At 48.8% G+C, this 17,050-nt stretch overlaps 1 protein-coding gene and 1 pseudogene across 2 annotated transcripts in view; both read left to right on the top strand.

The window, feature by feature from the left end:
- Positions 1–5,237: 5,237 nt before the first annotated feature.
- LOC130862828 (dnaJ homolog subfamily C member 17-like) lies at positions 5,238–8,261 on the top strand (annotated as a pseudogene).
- A 6,577-nt stretch (positions 8,262–14,838) lies between these two features.
- Positions 14,839–17,050, top strand: part of Rab11fip1 (RAB11 family interacting protein 1) — a 28,298-nt gene continuing 26,086 nt past the window's right edge. For both annotated transcript variants that reach the window (XM_057752543.1, XM_057752544.1), the window contains exon 1: positions 14,839–15,253. In XM_057752543.1, coding sequence (XP_057608526.1) covers positions 14,877–15,253 — 377 coding nt within the window. In that variant the 5' untranslated portion in view covers positions 14,839–14,876. The remainder of the gene's footprint in view (positions 15,254–17,050) is intronic.

Here is a 17,050-nt window from a genome sequence, read left to right on the forward strand (position 1 = left end):
GAGAGAGAGAGAGCTGAATTTGGGCTGGAGAGAGACTTAGGAGGGCCATGGATTTCATCCCCAGAAGAATCTGGAACTCTGCAGTAAAACACTGTCTTGGATAGTTTTATATTTGTTAAAAGGAGTTATTACTTTGAAAGCCCTTTTATTACATTTGTGGGGCAGTCACCTGTGCTACCACACTTGCGCAGAAGCATAGGGACAGCTGTCAAAAGTCAGTTTCGTTCTGACACCACAAATCTCTCCTTCTGTCATGTGGGTCCTGGGGACTGAACTCGGGTCATCAGGCTTGGCAGCAAACACGCTTACCTGCTGAACTACCTCAGTAGCTCCTTATATTTTAATTTTTACTTTTATGTGTATGTGTGTGTGTACCAGACGAGGGCATTGGATCCCCTGCATATGGGGTTATAGAAGGATATGAGCTGCCAGTGTGTGCTAGGACCCAAGGCTGAGTCCTCTATAACAGCAGCAAGTGCTCTTAACCACAGGGACATATCCCCAGCCCCACCTTAGACATATTTCAAAATGAAATCATAGGCGGGGCAGTGGTGGCGCATGCCTTTAATCCCAGCACTCGGGAGGCAGAGGCAGGCGGATCTCTGTGAGTTCGAGACCAGCCTGGTCTACAAGAGCTAGTTCCAGGACAGGCTCCAAAACCACAGAGAAACCCTGTCTCGAAAAACCAAAAAAAAAAAAAATCATATATTTTTAAAGGTTTGTTTTATCTGTTTTTGTGTACTCGTGTGGGTTTGTGTAGGTGGGTGCGGGTGCTCTTGGAGACCAGAAGAGGGCGCTGGATTCCCTGCAGGTGGAGTGACAGGTGGTAACTATGAACTTGAGAACTGGGTCACCTATACAGCCTGGTAACCAGGATGTAATTAATGTTGGATTCCCTGGAGTTGAAGTTATAGGTGGTTATGAACTTCACCACATGGGTGCTGGAAATCATACAGCTCCCCTGGAAGAGCAGCAAGTGCTCTTAACTGATCTCCCTCCAGCCCCTCAGTTTATTTACTGTGTGGGCATGGGTGTGAGTGTGACAGAGCATGCCCTGGAATCCAGGAGATAACTTCTGGGAGTTGGATCTCTCTCTCCTTCCTTCACGTCTGTCGTGGAGATTGAACTCTGGTCATCAGACTTGGCAGCAAGCACCTTTATCCATCGAGCCATCTGGCTGGCCCCTTAGATGTATTGTTAACTTCCAGTCATCATCATCATTACTACTATCATTCAGCAAAGAACAGCACACAGACAGGTTCAGAAGGCTTGAGCCAGTTGGTGGCCTGAGGCACAGGACCTACATGGGGGTTAGAACCATGAAGTGAGAGATTTCTTAAGCCCATTAAGTCAATCCTTGATTAGCTCCCTGGGCCTTGCTTCCACTGGAGACAGGGTTCTGGGACTGAAAACACAGCACTGGTTCTGGAGTAGCCTTCAGGGGTCACAGCACACTGGTCTCTGGTCTCCTTGTTTGCCTCCACTTTGCCTTTCTCTCTGTGCTCCGGTGTATACAGTTAAACTTCACGCATGTGGTTGGGAGACAGCCTTGAATCCTTCTGTGGAACAGTGCAGTGAACAAGTAAACAGAAAACCCCATCTCCAAAGGATTAAAAGCTTGATACTGGCGGAGCCACATGTTAGTACAGAAACTGTCTTCTCTGGGTGGCCAGAACATGAAAGCACTGGGGGAGAAAGGACCAACTTCCAGAGCAAGGTGGCAGAGCCCCCCTGGCCTGAACCTCTGGCAGCAAGATTCCTGAAGTGGAACCCCTCGATAGGTATGTCCTTGTAATCTTTCCCCAAACCTCTCACTAGAGAGCTTATAAATCCGCAAGACCAGACACTGTTAATGACTTTTCTGAAAAAGAAAAGAAAGCTGTGAGGGTTAGGAAGTGGCTCAGGGGTAGAATGCTTGCATAACATGGCAAAGTCCCTGAGTTTGACCCCCCAACAACATAAGTGCATGATCCACGTGTGCACTTACACAGAAGCTGAGATAATCAAAATGTAAACATAAAATAGCACAGAACTGCTGATCCTAGTATGGCGTGGTTTAGTTTGGTTTGTTTTGTCTGTTTTTCATTTTTATTTCTCATTGCGTGTGTTCTTCTAAGAAATCACCTTCCTCAGATTAGGGAGTCCATCTTGGGACTCTCATACACGCCTCTTCCAAGGCTAGCCCAAAGATAGCACAGTGCTTGCTCACCAAGATTCCCAAGACTCTGTGCATACCTCCTTCTCTTCCAGGTGGCTGACACTGAGAATGCCTCTTGTCCATATCAGCCCACTGTATCGAGTATGGACCTTGACAAAAGCCTGTGCGTGGGTAACAGGGCTTTCAATCTGCATGTTCCCAGAACTGAGCAGCCCTCACTTGTGGGAACGCAGGTTCCCCTTCCTTGACAGGTATTCTTTCTAACAAGCCATTTTCAAACAATGTTTCTTAACTTCCAGCACCCATTTTGGCTGGCTTCTTTTTTTTTTTTTTTTTTAGTTTTTTTTTTTTTTTTAGTTTTTTTCGAGACAGGGTTTCTCTGTAGCTTTGGAGCCTGGCCTGAAACTAGCTCTTGTAGACCAGGCTGGCCTAGAACTCACAGAGATCTGCCTGCCTCTGCCTCCCAAGTGCTGGGATTAAAGGCGTGCACCACCACCGCCCAGCTTTTTTTTGGGGGGGGGGGGACAGGTTTTCTCTGTGTAACAGCCATAGCTGCCCTGGAACTTGCTCTGTAGACCAGGCTGGCCTCGAACTCACAGAGATCTGCCTGCCTCTACATCCCCAGTGCTGGGATTAAAGGCATGCACCACCACCGCCGGCGTTGGCTATCCATTTTAACTGCTCCCCTCCCCCAGTAGAAGGTAATAACAGCCTACCAAACCTGTGGAAGTATTTCCCCGATTTCTGTGAAGTATTTCAATCAAAGGCATCTGAGTTTTTAAAAGTCATCCTTACCAATGACTTAAATTTCAAAGGATTTTAGAGATGAAAGAGATCATAGAGGTTACTCGGTGCCGTGGATGTCATCTTACTGCCACTCCTGCAGAGAGCTGAGCAGTGATTACCCCAGGGAGTAAAGGATGGGAATAAGTGACTTACTGAAGACCCCAGAGCTGCTAAGCACTTAAACCAAGATTGACACCAAGAGGTATTCAAACACCCCTTTTCTGGACACATATTCATATCAGCCTTTCAAATTAACTAATCATAACGAGAACCTTCTTTACGAAAATAGCTGATGCAGGGCTAGAGTTACGAGTGCTTCTCGGTCCTGAAGACAACCAAAGTTCAATTCCCAGCATCCAGATGATGACCCACAACCAGCTATAACTCCAGCTATAGATGTGCGCTACAGGCTCCAGACACTCGCATGGGGCACAAACACATATGTCGGCAAAATGTTCACACACATGAAATAAAATAAACGTAAATAAAAATGTCCAAGTAGCTGGTGAAGAGCTGGGTGTGGTCTCACTAGCAACCCCAGCGGAAGTGGAGAAGGTGAAGTCAGGAGCATCAGGAGTTCAAGGCCATTCTCTGCAACCAGACCAGCCTGAGCTACAGGCGGCCCTGAAAACACACAGAAATGCGAGTGGAAATGCCAGGCCCTGCATAACAAACCACGTGTCCCGCATGTACCTGTGACCCCAGCACTCAGAAGGACAAAGGAAGGAGAATCGCTAGGGCTTTCTGGCAGTCAGCCAAGAAAATATGAGCCTCAGGTTTATCAAAAGACCTCACTTTGAAGGAATAGGCGCCTGGTGGTGGTGGTTCAAGCCTTTAATCCCAGCACTCAGGAGGGCAGAAGCAAGTGGATCTCTGAGTTCAAGGCCACCCTGGTCTACAAAGTGAGTTCCAGGACAGCCAGGGCTACATAGAGAGACCCTGTCTCGTTGGCAGATGTAAATAGGCAAAAGCCCATAGAAGAGAAACGTGATGGACTTACTCTCCCACCTCCATGTCCACATGTCCACATACAATTCACACAGAGAGACATATACAAATAAGAATTTTAAAATCCCAAAACTAACAATCAGATTAGAAAAATTAAGTAATAGAGGAATGACAAGTTATGTAATATATAAATTAGCAAAGTGTGACGGGTACCTCAAGGAACACACAAAACAAGTCTGTACTTCTAACAGAGACGGGATAAATAAATTAATCTAAACCAGAAGGACTTTAATCCCATTCACTGAGTGCAGTCGTCTTGTGAGAAAATGAAATTTAAACACTCTCTACTTCCTCGTGGTGTATAAGTACATAGATGATTTTAATGAAAAACAGACTTATCTCAGCAGAGAAGGCTCAGAAGAAAAGAGCACTCACCGGTTGTGCTTGCAGAAAAGCCGGGTTTTATTCCCAGCACCCACAAGGCAGCTCACAACCATCTTTAGCTCCAGTTCCAAGAGATCCACTGCCCTTTTCTGACCTCCTCAGGCCCAGGTATACACCACACACACACACACACATATAAGTAAAACACATACATAAAAAATTTAAAAAGTCCAATTTGATAAACCAAGAGATTTTGTTGGAGTTATTTACATGAACATGGGTGAGGGGTTAATTACAAGAACATAAATGACTCCAAGACCGCTGCATTACCAGGGAACACCCTCAAATGGGTGGATACTGAGAGCACTCTGCACGGCCTGCAGGCAGCTCAACAGGCTGGGGAGTGCCCTTTCCAGGTAACGCAGGTCTAGACCTCTATCAGGCAGCTCACCTGGCCTCAAGAGTCTTCGTTGCAGCTTGGTTTGTCTGAGAGTGTTCTTTGCTGCTTTTATTGCTTAACCTGATAGGGTGGGGCCTTGTGAATCTGGTGAGTTTCAGGGACTTCCTGAAGTTATTTTGCATTGTTTACTTCCTGCCTAATGAGCTTTCCTGCAGGATGGAATCCATCTTGGAGGAAGTTGTTATACAACGGTGGCTCCGCCCCTTCTAATACTGACACCTAATGAAGTGCCTAGTTTCACTGCAACTTGATATGCCACGATTCTTTGACACCCCTGGGAGGCCAGCTCTTTCCTTAAGGGGAGCTAGGAGGAGTGAACTGGGGGGAGAAAGGAGGTGAGGGGAAAGGAACGGGAGGAAAAGCTGCAATTTGAATGTAATATAGGAGAGAATGACAGTTTTACAAGTGCCTCACATGTGTGCCCTCCATTTCTGTGTTCTAATTAGTTACAGATGGAGTCAAGTTAACAGCCAAAAAAAAGTCATCACTATTGTAAAAAATAGTCAGGAGGACATGATACCCGAGACGGCACATGGTGACATCACCCAGTGACATCCCTTGCTTAAGATACCCAGACAAAGGACCAGACCTCCTGTAGGAGCCTGCTCCCACAAAGTCAGCAAGGGTTCCTGGAGTAGGGGATCTTTAAGGCCAAAGGAACGTCAGATGAAAGAAGCTGAGACAGAAGACCCAGGATAGAATCAGGAGGTCCTTCAGAACTTCCTTGTATACAAGAGCTGAACAAAGCACAGCACAGATGGTTAGTCAGTATCTAATCACAAGACCATTCCTGTCCTTGAGTGAGCAGCCTCCCCTCCAACACGCGCTTGCTGCTCAGACGCAGCCTTACTTCCTATCTTGATGTTTCTGAGGTTTGGCATCAGAAGTATTCTTTCTATTAGATAGAGTGTTCTTTTCTCATGGGCACAATGCTCTTTCCCTTCAGCTAAATCAGAAGTCTCTCACAGCCTTCAAGGTTACTGGAAAAAGAAGAACAGGCAAGCTTGAACTCAAATGACTTATAAATCAGAATGGACTCCAGATGGAAACTGAGTCACACATGAGCTACCACAAACTCCAGGACACCCACTGGACAGTATATCGGCAGAGATCAAGAACAATGAAGTGCTATTCACATTTTTATGAATACCAGAGAGATGCCACCTTGATCTGCCCTGCAGGTGGAGAGTCTCCTCGGCGTTGCACCCTTGAACCAGAGACTACCATGATAGACTGGACCCCATCTTTTTATTAAATTACTTTTTATTTATTCTATGTGTCTTTCACATCATGCATCTTGATCCCATTCATTTCCCTGTCCCTTGATATCCGCCCTCTACCCCTGTCACGCAACCACCCCCAATAAAACAAAATTTAAGAGAGAAAAAGGTAAAAACTAGGAGGCTTATCGTGAAAGTTGCAGGGTGAACCAGTGAGTTACAAAGTAAATCCCTTGGTACATAATCTTTACTTGCAAGTGTTCATTGCAGAGAGTCACTGGTCTGTCTGGAGGTCTCTGGTTTCTGTTTCACTATCAATGCTGGGCCCTCTCTGCGACTGACTTCTCTTGGGTTGTCGCCCTGTGTTCTGGAGGTCCCACATTCTTCACGCTCTCCAGCAGATCATAGATGGGGTGGATGGTGGGGCGTGCCAAGTCATACATAGCTCTGATTCTGGGCCTGAGAGACTGCAGCGTTGGTCAACCTGCCAGTTCTCCTCTGTCCTCACCAAAAGGGTAAACACTCCAGCATAGGGCAGAGCCAGCTTCCAGGATCCCAGCACTCTGGAGGCAGAGGTAGGAGGATCTCAGAATTTGAGGTCTACAAAGCAAGTTCCAGGATACCCTAGGCCATTAGAGAAACTGTCTCAAAAAGCAAGCAAACAAACAAACAAAAGTGTAACAGTTCTGTGAGGGCTATTCCTGATTGTAAACTTGACTGTATCTGGAATGAACTATAATCTAGACATGGAGGGCATGCTTGTGATCCAGATCTTTTTTTTTTTTTTTTCTGAGACAGGGTTTCTCTGTGTAACAGCCCTAGTTGTCCAGTAACTAGTTCTTGTAGACCAGGCTGACCTTGAACTCACAAAGATTCGCCAGCCTCTACCTCCCAACTGCTTGGGTTAAAGGTTTTTGAACCACCGCCACCACCTCCTGGCGTGATACGGATCCTGAGGTAGGAAGACTTTAATTCGGACCTTGAGGCTGGATGATACACACACACACACACACACACACACACCTTTAATCCAGACCTCAAAGCAGGAAGGCACACCTTTAATCTGGGCCACACCCTCTGTTGGAACACCACATAAGACGATGGAACCTCGCTCAGCCCATCCATTCCTTCTTCAAGATCCCAGTAGACCAGCTGAAGCACCCAGCCTCTTGGGACTAAGCAGCACCTAGATTCTTGAACTTTGATTCATAACTAACCGTTGGTAGACTGCCTGTAGCTCATCTCAATAAATTTCCATAAATATGGAAATATCTATCTATCTATATATGGGCATATGTATGTATATCCATATATATCTATATAGAGATAGAGAGAGAAAGAGAGTGATTGATTCCGTAAATTCTGTGACAATAGAGAACCCTGACTGAAACAAATTTGGTCAGGCTAGAACCATGGCAGTAACTAAAGAGCTCTGACAGATGGATCTGTATGTGCTGCTTGGCATTGAGGAGAAAGCAACAGACAAAAAGATGAAGAAGGCATACAGGCGAAGAGCGCTGTCCTGCCACCCAGACAAAAACACAGATAACCCCAGAGCAACTGAACTTACTCTTCCACCAGCTTTCCAGGGCCTTGGAGGTTCTTACTGATGCTGCAGCCCGGGCTGCATACAACAAAGAGAGACAAGCCAAGGAGCAGGCAGCAGAGAAGACCCAGAAACTTGATGAAAAAAGGAAGAAAGTGAAGCTTGACCTGGAGGCCCGGGGAGTGAGGAAGGGGAGGAGAGTCAGAGCCACAACACAAGAGCAGGAGATTGCTGGGCCTTCGAGAAGAGGGTTCCCATCATTTGGAGGCACAGCAAAGGCTGGTGCAGGAGCCGATCCGCCAGGACCGAGAGCAGAGGATGCAAGGAAAGAAGAGAACATATTGAAGGCAGGGGAACCCCCAAACTAAAGCTCAAGCGGAAATGTAAGGAGGGAGGATCAGTCCCAAGATGGCTACTCCAGAGATGTCCTCCAAAAGCTTTTAAAGAGGTACGGGAAGTTCTCAACCTGGTGATTTCCCAAAAGAAGGCAGGCAACACCATAGAGAAGTTTGCAACTGTAAGGGCCCGCGGAACCGGCTGTCAGAAGTGAAGTGGGCCTGGTGGAAAACCCTATGAAGCGAGGATCGTCATGATGCGCATGCGCCAGCAGCAGCTGTTGCCCAGCAGCAGGAAAAAGGGCAGTCCATATAGTGGCCCAGCTCCAGCCTTGCCACACCTATTTCCTGCATCTAAACAGTTGCATAAACTGAAGCCTTGCAGTCTCTAACTCTGCTCTTGGAACCATTTTCCTCCTCCTGGGCCCAGCCATGACATGAGGCTAGGCTATGTACCTAGTCATAGTTGATATCCCTGGGAGGCCTATTTTTTTTTTTTAAGGGAAACAGGAGTGGATCTGGGGAAGAGGGGAAGTTGCGGGGAGGACTGGGAAGAGTGGAGGGAGGGAAAACTGCAGTAGGGATATAATGTGTGAAAGAAGAATAAAAGAAAAAAATTAAAAAAGAAAAAGGGCTCTTTGGAACTGCTCAGTCATCTACCGCACCCACCCACCCCACCTTTAGGAGAGCCACTAAACTCACTCATAGTTCACCCCAGGGTGTAACAAGGAAATCCCTGGGGCATCCTCTGCAGGGAACCCCAGGAGGACAGGTATGGGGGACACGAGCATTACCCCCCAACCTCTTAGAGGTAATGCCACCTCACACTAGCTGCTGGGCTGGAGACTAAGATGTTAACACATGGGCTTGGGCAGGGATGTTTTATGACTAAGCCTTAAATAGAGGGAAAAAAAAAAAAGACTCTGCCAAACCTAGCTTTGATGAATCAATGAGCTGACTGGTGTTACCTATGGGAGCATGGCCAGGGGTCACTTAGAATGAATGACTCAAAGGCAACTGGGTCACAAAAAGGCCACTGCACTCAGGACAGCTTCATCCCAGGAGTTCCCCAGGACTCTCTTCTCCCCCAGTCCTGTTACTGCCTTAATAACTTGGCAATGAGCCGGGCGGTGGTGGCGCACGCCTTTAATCCCAGCACTCGGGAGGCAGAGGCAGGCGGATCTCTGGGAGTTCGAGACCAGCCTGGTCTACAAGAGCTAGTTCTGAGACAGGCACCAAAGCTACAGAGAGACCCTGTCTCGAAAAACCAAAAAAAAAAAAAAAAAGACCAGCCTGGTCTACAAGAGCTAGTTCCAGGACAGGCTCCAAAACCACAGAGAAACCCTGTCTCGAAAAAGCAAAAAAAAAAAAAACTTGGCAATGGGCCTTGTGGATCTTGTAGCTTTCTGACCTTCTTGAGCCTCACAAATTGCTGAACCTTGCAGACTCTCATAAACCTCTCTCCAGGAGGGAATGCTTCAGTTTGAAGATACAATACACATCAGGAGACCTTCCCGATCCAAACCTCAGCAATCTATTGCTCGAATCTCAGCCTCTTTCTCCTGGTTTCTCCTTTTCTGTCTGTGAGATCTCCCTCCGCTTCACTCCCATGCTCCATCCTCCGCCCTGTGTGTTGGGGAAGGAAGAGTTTGCATGTAAAGAAGGCAAACCTTTACCCCTTCCCTGATCTATACCCTTCTCCCTCGTGTAAGGAGAAATTCTTCTCTAGCTATCTTGATTGTTCTAGAAGACTTTAGTGTTGCTGACTTTAACTGATGAGAGCTTGCCGCCACGTGAAGTGGGGGTGTTTGAGAGAAAGTCATTCCAGGAATAGCGTACATATTAGGAGAGGTATACTTCCTAGCAAAGGTAAGAGGGTAGGATTTCCCCAAAGTGGACTCATATGAAGGACTATTTGGATGTGGGTTATCCTCGGGTTAAAGGTTAACATATGCCTACACATACAGTGGCATCCGAAGAGAAGAGGAGTCAACAGGAGCTAAGGCAATCCACACCTGACCCTTGGCCAGCTCTGCCATGCAGAGGACCATGCCCAGGGCTCCCGGCAGATGCAAGAATAAATGCTAGTGGCCGATGTAGGAAAGGCTGGAGAGGGAGCAAGCCCCTAAGGGGTGGCTTTTGATGGGACAACTCAAGGGGTTTGGTCTGCAAAACTTCTGCCTTCCCTGTTATGCCACAAATGGCTCTAGGAGATTCAAGTGGGGCTTGCAGCTAGAAGAATACGCACTCCTCTGCGGCCCAGCGTTCTACTCCTGATATATACCCCGCTTTACTTTTATAATAAGAATAAATAAATAAACACCTAATTAAAAAGGTGTTTGTACAGGGTAATGCTGTGGCAGTTGCAGAGATTTAATGGCTGGATGCGGGTTTGAGAATCATTTATAGCTCTTCTACTTAGCTGCTTTCTACTCAGAAGAAACTGGAAGACCTAGCTAGCCAGAAATGGTGCTGCAGCGGTGCGATGCCTATTTCCTGTGTACAATAGAATAAAACAGTGTTACACCAAAGTGCCAAGAGACAGACTAGGAAATAGGAGATGCAGGGAAGTCTTTGTGTGTAATGGGTGGAAGAGGGGGCGCATTTGTCTTATGGCCTTGGCATTATAGAGGGGTCTAAACCTTTCTCTGAGAGGTCTTGACAATACCTTCATGTAATCTATGACACAGCCTTGTTAAATAAAGGCAATAGCATCAAGCTTACAAAAAAGACCTATGGGCATTATCTCTATCAGCTTCTGCCAGTTTTTTATTTCAATTTTTTTTGTGGGGGGGGGCTTGTTTCTTCTTCTTGGTAGTACTGTGCAGTACTTCATGAATAGCAGACAAGGGCTCTACCACTAAGCTACGCAGGGCAAGGGAAAGAGACCCTGATGTGGGAGACCTGCACTTCCTCATCCCTCAGTGAGTCAGCCCGAGAGACTCTTGTTTCTTCCTTATCATAGTTAGCTTTCGATTGCTGTGATAAACACCATGTCTAAAACAACTGGGGGATTTATTTCCATTTTACAGCTTATAGACAATCACCAAGGGAAGTCAGGCCAAGACTTCAAGGCAGGCACTGAAGCAGAGGACATGGAGGAGTGCTGCGTACTGGCTTGCTCAAACAACCCAGGCCTGCCTGCCCAGGGCTGGCACCATCTCTATGGGCTAGACCTCTCACGTCAATCATTAATCAAGAAAATGCTTCACAGACATGCCTACAGGCCAATCTGATGGAGGCATTTTCTCAATGGAGAGTCCCTCGTCCCAGATATATCTAGGTTTTTGTCAAGTCGACAAAACAACAACAAAACAAAACAAACACCAACCCAACCAGCTCTGAGTGGCTGTGGCCAATACCTTCAATCCCAGAATTCAGGAGGCAGAGGCAGGCAGATCTCTGTGGGTTCGAGGCCAACCTGGTCTACAGAGAACCATGACAACCACACAGCCAGGGCTACACACTGAAATCCTGTCTCAAAAAACAAAACCAAACCAAACAAATAAAAAACCAAAACCAAAAAAATCAACCCACACATTCTTCAAACCTTCACAACAGAAGGGAGGCAGTCACAACCAGCCTAGTGGGCAGGTGCCAAGGCAGCTGGACACAAGAGGCTGGCCAGCTATTTACCAGACCTGGGTGAATGAATCACTCTGGGTGGAAGTCTGTCACCACCACACCCTGGAATCTTCGGCAAAGAATGAGAACGGGCAGCCATCATTACCAGACTCTCCCAGTCCCTCCCCTGGACTGCCACCTCAGCCACCTAAACTCCATAGACTTTTTGTTGTTGTTGTTGCTTGAATAGTTCCTCTCTCCTCCCCCCATCTTGGAGGAGGAAGCTGCGGGCTGGCCACTACAAATCTGCGTTCCTGATCGGAGCCCGTGCTGGTCCCTGCCCGTAGAGAGGCCCCGGAGCCTTCCTACAGCTGGCTGTGCTTTGCTTCTATTGCAGGAGGACAGCTGCTGCCCTGCCTGTCCAGTCTAACCTGCCGGGCACCTTGTCTGTGTGCTCAGAGTTGACTGAAACTCTTCCTCTTTCAGTTGGACCCAGGAGTAGGCGGGTCAGAGTGGGCGGAAGAGCTGTTCTCTCTCCCTCTCCACCCGGGCCGGCCACGGGAGGTATTTACAAACACTCCCGAAGGCCCGGGAAGGTAGTTTGCCTGCCTTTAGGATAACCAGCTGCCTAGGGGTGGCGCTGCAGGCGGTGGGCAGCCTGAGCCCCTAGTCTGTTGGCCTTGCTGCAGCCCTTGCCAGTGTGCCTGTGTATCCCTAGTCAGGTTACAGTGTTGTCAAACTGGGAGCAGATACATTCTCAGTCACTGAGTCTTGGGGACAGTGTGCTGAGGTCCCAAGAATAAGAGGAAAATAGCGACCCTGTAGGTCCGCAGCTGACTTACTAGGAAACATCCTATCCCCTCTTTATTGACGAAGGTCCGATTCCCTCCCTTCCCTGACTGAGCCTAGCCCCAGGCAGCTCACTTGACCCCTGCTGGAGTCCACTGTCAGAGAAAATGTGCCTTACCTGTGGGATGGTGAGGTGGCACTGCCCTCCCGGATCCTGCCAACCCTGTTTAGTCCGCCTCTGTGTGACAGAAACCCAAACACACAAGGTCACGAATGCTAGCTCCACCTCACTCTCCTCATCCCTGTCATGAGTGAAGAGATGCTGTTCCCTGCTCCCTGCTCAGCCTGAGAAACTGCCCAACTCTGGTTTAATCCCTGTTCTCTCCCTTGTGGAAGCAGCAAAATTAATAATAATAATAATAAATAAATAAATAAAATAAAAAGAGTGTGGGAGCTGAGCAACATGGCCCATGTCTGTAATCTCTATCCTCAGAGGGTGAGACAGGACAAAGAGAAGTTTGAGGTCAGCCTGCTGCTAACTATGCAGATACCTTGTTTTCCTTAAAAATAAGTAAATAAATCAATATATAGTAAAAATAAATGTTTAAAATTATCTTTATTTTATGTGTATAGGTGTTTTGCCTACAAGTATGTCTGTGTACCACATACATGTCTGGTCCCTGTAGAGGCCAGAAGAGGTTATCAGATCCTCTTGAACCTCAGAGAGTTGTGAGCTGCTACGCGGGTGCTGGGAATCACACCTGGGTCATCTGGAAGAACAAGAAGTGCTCTCAACTGCTGTGCTATCTCTCTAGCCTCAATAATTTTGGAGGAAATCAGAGTTGAAAACTTCCTCCCAGAGCCAATGTGGGTGCCAGACCTAGACGTTGTCTAGCTGGGGGGCACTGAAGAAGCAGACAGCCAACTGAGTATAAACAGCGAGGATGGGCAAGGGGCAGGCAGATGGCACAGGGAAAGAGTCTCCAGGGAGAAAATGAATGAAGGCAAATGGCTGTCACCTGCAAGTTCTTCACTGTCATAGCTGTCTGGTCACACTTGAAGGATGCTAATGCTCGCAGTCCTCCAGAGGCTAGCTTGCCTCTGGGTATAAATTCCCAAGACTGGTGTTGATTAATCTATCTGCACGACCCTGCTACCTTGATGGTCTTAATGTTTTTTTTTTTTTTATTTATTTTTGCCGCCACCGCCACCATCACCCTCCCCCTGCCTAAAGACTGAGAAAGAAGGGAGTTGAACAAGTCACCTGCCTTCTAGGTAGCTACAAACCTTGGAGAAATCTTTGTGAAGTAGTGGGGAGTGTTTGCTTGGGTAGCTAGGACAGTCAAAAAGACAATGGAAGCAGTTCAGGCCTGGAGGGAGAGAAACTGTCTGGGCTGCAGGCTTGTTTATCTAGAAGTCAAGGAAAACAGAGGGGTGGGACCCAAAGAGGAATGCCTTCAGGTCTCTAAGTGAGAAATTAATGAAGCTGGTGGTGATGCAACGCTGCAGGGGTTCCAGATGTTAGGAATGCTATTGACAGGTCGATGGGCATGGGCGGGAACCCAGAGGAGGGGGGGGAACCTGGGGACCTTGGTGGACCTGGTATCCTGAGAATGTGGTAGAGCAAGAGGCGCAGTAAATTCTAGCACGGGAGGCAGGACACCAGGGTTCTAGTCCCAGCTTTAATGCAGGACACTTGGAAGTGTCACATTTTTTCCTTGAATCTTTCCTTAATCCTAAAACCTAAAAGCCTTCAGAGCTACATTTACAGATTGAAGACTCGCCACGCCACAGGAGACTTCAGCCTTGGAAGGATGATGCCCTGAAACACACAGGGAAGTCACCAATCTACAAGACACCGGGAACCAGAAAGACGGGTGGGAGGGCAGAGATGGAGCCCAGGGACAGACGCAAGAGGCTAAGAAGTAGGAAGAAATGGGGAACCAAGGGGATTAGTTTGACAAACCCATTTCCAGTTCCCCCTTCTTGCTCTTCCTAACCGAGTCTCACTTTATTTGGTGAGGGCAGGTAGCACAGGCCAGCATATCACTTACCCTCCATTCCCCTTCCCCTTCGCAGGCCCAAATAACATCCTTCTACCGTCCCTGGCGCCTGTCTTCCGTCAGAGCAGTACCCAGGGGACCAGGGCAAGAGGAGCAGTGCTTGCGGTCGTCCCGTTTATCCTGGACACGTTCGAACCCTCCCCACGCGCACGCAACTGTGCCGAAAACTTAAATGTATCACTTTCTTTACAGCAGTCCAAGCGATGACTGTCGCCTTGTTTCACAAGAGGAAACTGAGGCGAAGTTTTAAGTGATCTACACAAGGTCACACACCTGCGGTTTGCCAGTGCACGCTTAGTAATTAAGCATGATTTCCAAGCCAGAGTTTCCGCCTAGCTCCCGTTGCATCTTATGGACTCCCGGCAGCTGAGGACCCCATTTAGCATCGTTACCTCACAGATCCAAAAGCTTCAGCAAGCGCGAGCCCACGTGACCTTTAGGTCCCCGCCTTCTTCAGGTCCCGCCCCGCTCTGCCCCCCCCTCCGGCAGGTGGCGCGCGGGCGCGGGGGCGTGACGGGGGCGTGGCCGGAAGCCTTAAAGCGGCCAGGGAGCCGGGTGGGCGGTCCAGATCGACGGCCGCGGCTACCTTGTGGCCTCCCAGCTGGGAGCGGCGGTCGGCCACCATGTCCCTGGGGGCCTCAGCGGGCCGGGGTCTGGGGACCATGTGGTCCCCTACACACGTGCAGGTGACGGTGCTACAGGCGCGGGGCCTGCGGGCCAAGGGTCCCGGGGGCACAAGCGACGCGTACGCGGTGATCCAGGTGGGCAAGGAGAAGTACGCCACGTCGGTGTCGGAGCGCAGCCTGGGCGCGCCCGTGTGGCGCGAGGAGGCCACCTTCGAACTGCCGCCTCTGCTGTCCTCGGGGGCCGCGCCCGCCGCTGCCGCCACTCTGCAGCTCACCGTCCTGCACCGCGCGCTGCTCGGGCTCGATAAGTTCCTGGGTCGCGTCGAGGTGGACCTGCGGGAGCTGCACCAGGACCAGCGCCGCAGGAAGACACAGTGAGTTGGCGTGGGACATCGAGGGGCGTAAGGGCTCTGGGGCGGTGCTGCTCCTGGGGGACGAGCGGGGCAGCCACCGCGCGATGGCTTTGCCCGCAAGTCTCACCTAGCCCAGCTTCTCGTCCGGGTGTCACGGCCCAGTTCTCCCAGGATGGGGAGCTTTTGGAAGGCAGGAGAGGTTTTGAATCCTCTGGGCATCTCGAAATGCACAGTACACAGTAAGCCCTAGATGAATTTTTGATGAAATGAAACAATATGCGGGTAGGAGAATTTCTATTCGGTTGGGTAGTGTGCGCCTGATACGCTGCTGCGTTAACTTAGCTGGAAGGCCCCTGGGTATTTTGTTAAGCTTGACGTTTAGAGCTGAAAACCCTTGGGGCAAGGACCAGAGAAAACTAATTGGAATGAAAGCCCCAACACCGCCGAACTGAACGATTGCTGGGCGGTTGCGGGTGGATGGCTAGTGGAGGCGTGGAGAAAACAATAGGGGGGGGGGGAAACAAGACTAAAAAACAAAAAACCCCCACCAGTCTGGTGATTGCTGACTCACATTGCCACCTGGAACTGTCCCTCAGCATGAAGTCTAAAACAATTTGGTGTTTTGCTCGGTGTGTGTGTGGGGGGGGGGATTCTAATTAGTTGTTGGTGATGGCTTCAAGATCAGTAGAAGCGAGCATTGTGGCGCTCTGGAGTTAAGTAAACTTTGTCTGGATCAAATTCCCGGTAGGTGGCTACTCACTAACCCACCTCTTGCTCCTCAGTTGAAGGTACTGACAGGGAGGACGTCCTAATTCTGCAGGAAAAGCTGGGTAAACCCCAGTTCACTTTAAAGTCTTACCGATTTATTTGTTCTCGTTCACTGGTTTTCGGAAGGGGCAGCTTAGCCAGTGGAGTATTTGATTCCGTTCATCTCATGTACCAAAGAAAGCTTAGGTTCGCCTAGCTGGTTACTTGGCTTGTTTATGAGAAAGTACCTGTTCAGCCCCAGTACTTGAGACGTACAGTGTTTTAACTTTTCTTTGGGGTGGGGCAGGAGGAGCCAGAGGACCTGCAGTTTCCAGGCGAGGGCGGTTCCGCTTCAGCGTGCATGTGTCCAGTTGAAATACCTGATTCGTTTTTTGTGGCCACAGATGAATAGGCATCGCTGAACTCAATAAAGGAGAGCCTTGATGTGAGGCTGGATGGGGTATCCCAAAGCAACCACTTACACGCCCCTACCGTGCCTGTGGAGCGGAAGCAGAAGCCATCCTTATTTGCCATCTTGATTAAATGGCATTTGAGGGGCTTGAGTTGTTGGCTGTTGACTCTTCTTCATATTGCCCCTTTCCAAGATGAATGTTCACGTCTCTCTTTGCTATCTGTTTCTTATATGACAGTTTCATGCCCTTGCAAGATAGATTACACTTCCCTGCCAGAGATGGGGGGGGGGGTTTCCAGAGTCCTGGGCTCACATCTCCTTGGTCCTGACTCACAGTTGGGTTGCTCAGGCTCTAAACACCCCAGCTTCCCTATTTACAAATGGAGCATGCTGCTACCCTTAATTGATGTTTGGAAAGGGCTGCAGCTTCCTGGGAGAATGAAGCCAGTGTGAAGGTTCAAAAGGTGTTGCACTGCTGTGTGAGGGATGAAAGCCTCCTTAAGCTCTCCTTCATCTCTGTATCGTCTTCTCTCATTTTCTCCAAGGCAATCCCCTAAGCCTACACGGTTGTTCCTGTTTCTGTCACATGAGCGGGTTACCACTTAGTCACAATATTGACTAGCCGGGAAATTGTGCTTACTTTGTGGGTTTTTATAACT

Source organism: Chionomys nivalis, chromosome 20 (assembly GCF_950005125.1).
Source record: "Chionomys nivalis chromosome 20, mChiNiv1.1, whole genome shotgun sequence".
Lineage (NCBI taxonomy): Eukaryota > Metazoa > Chordata > Mammalia > Rodentia > Cricetidae > Chionomys > Chionomys nivalis.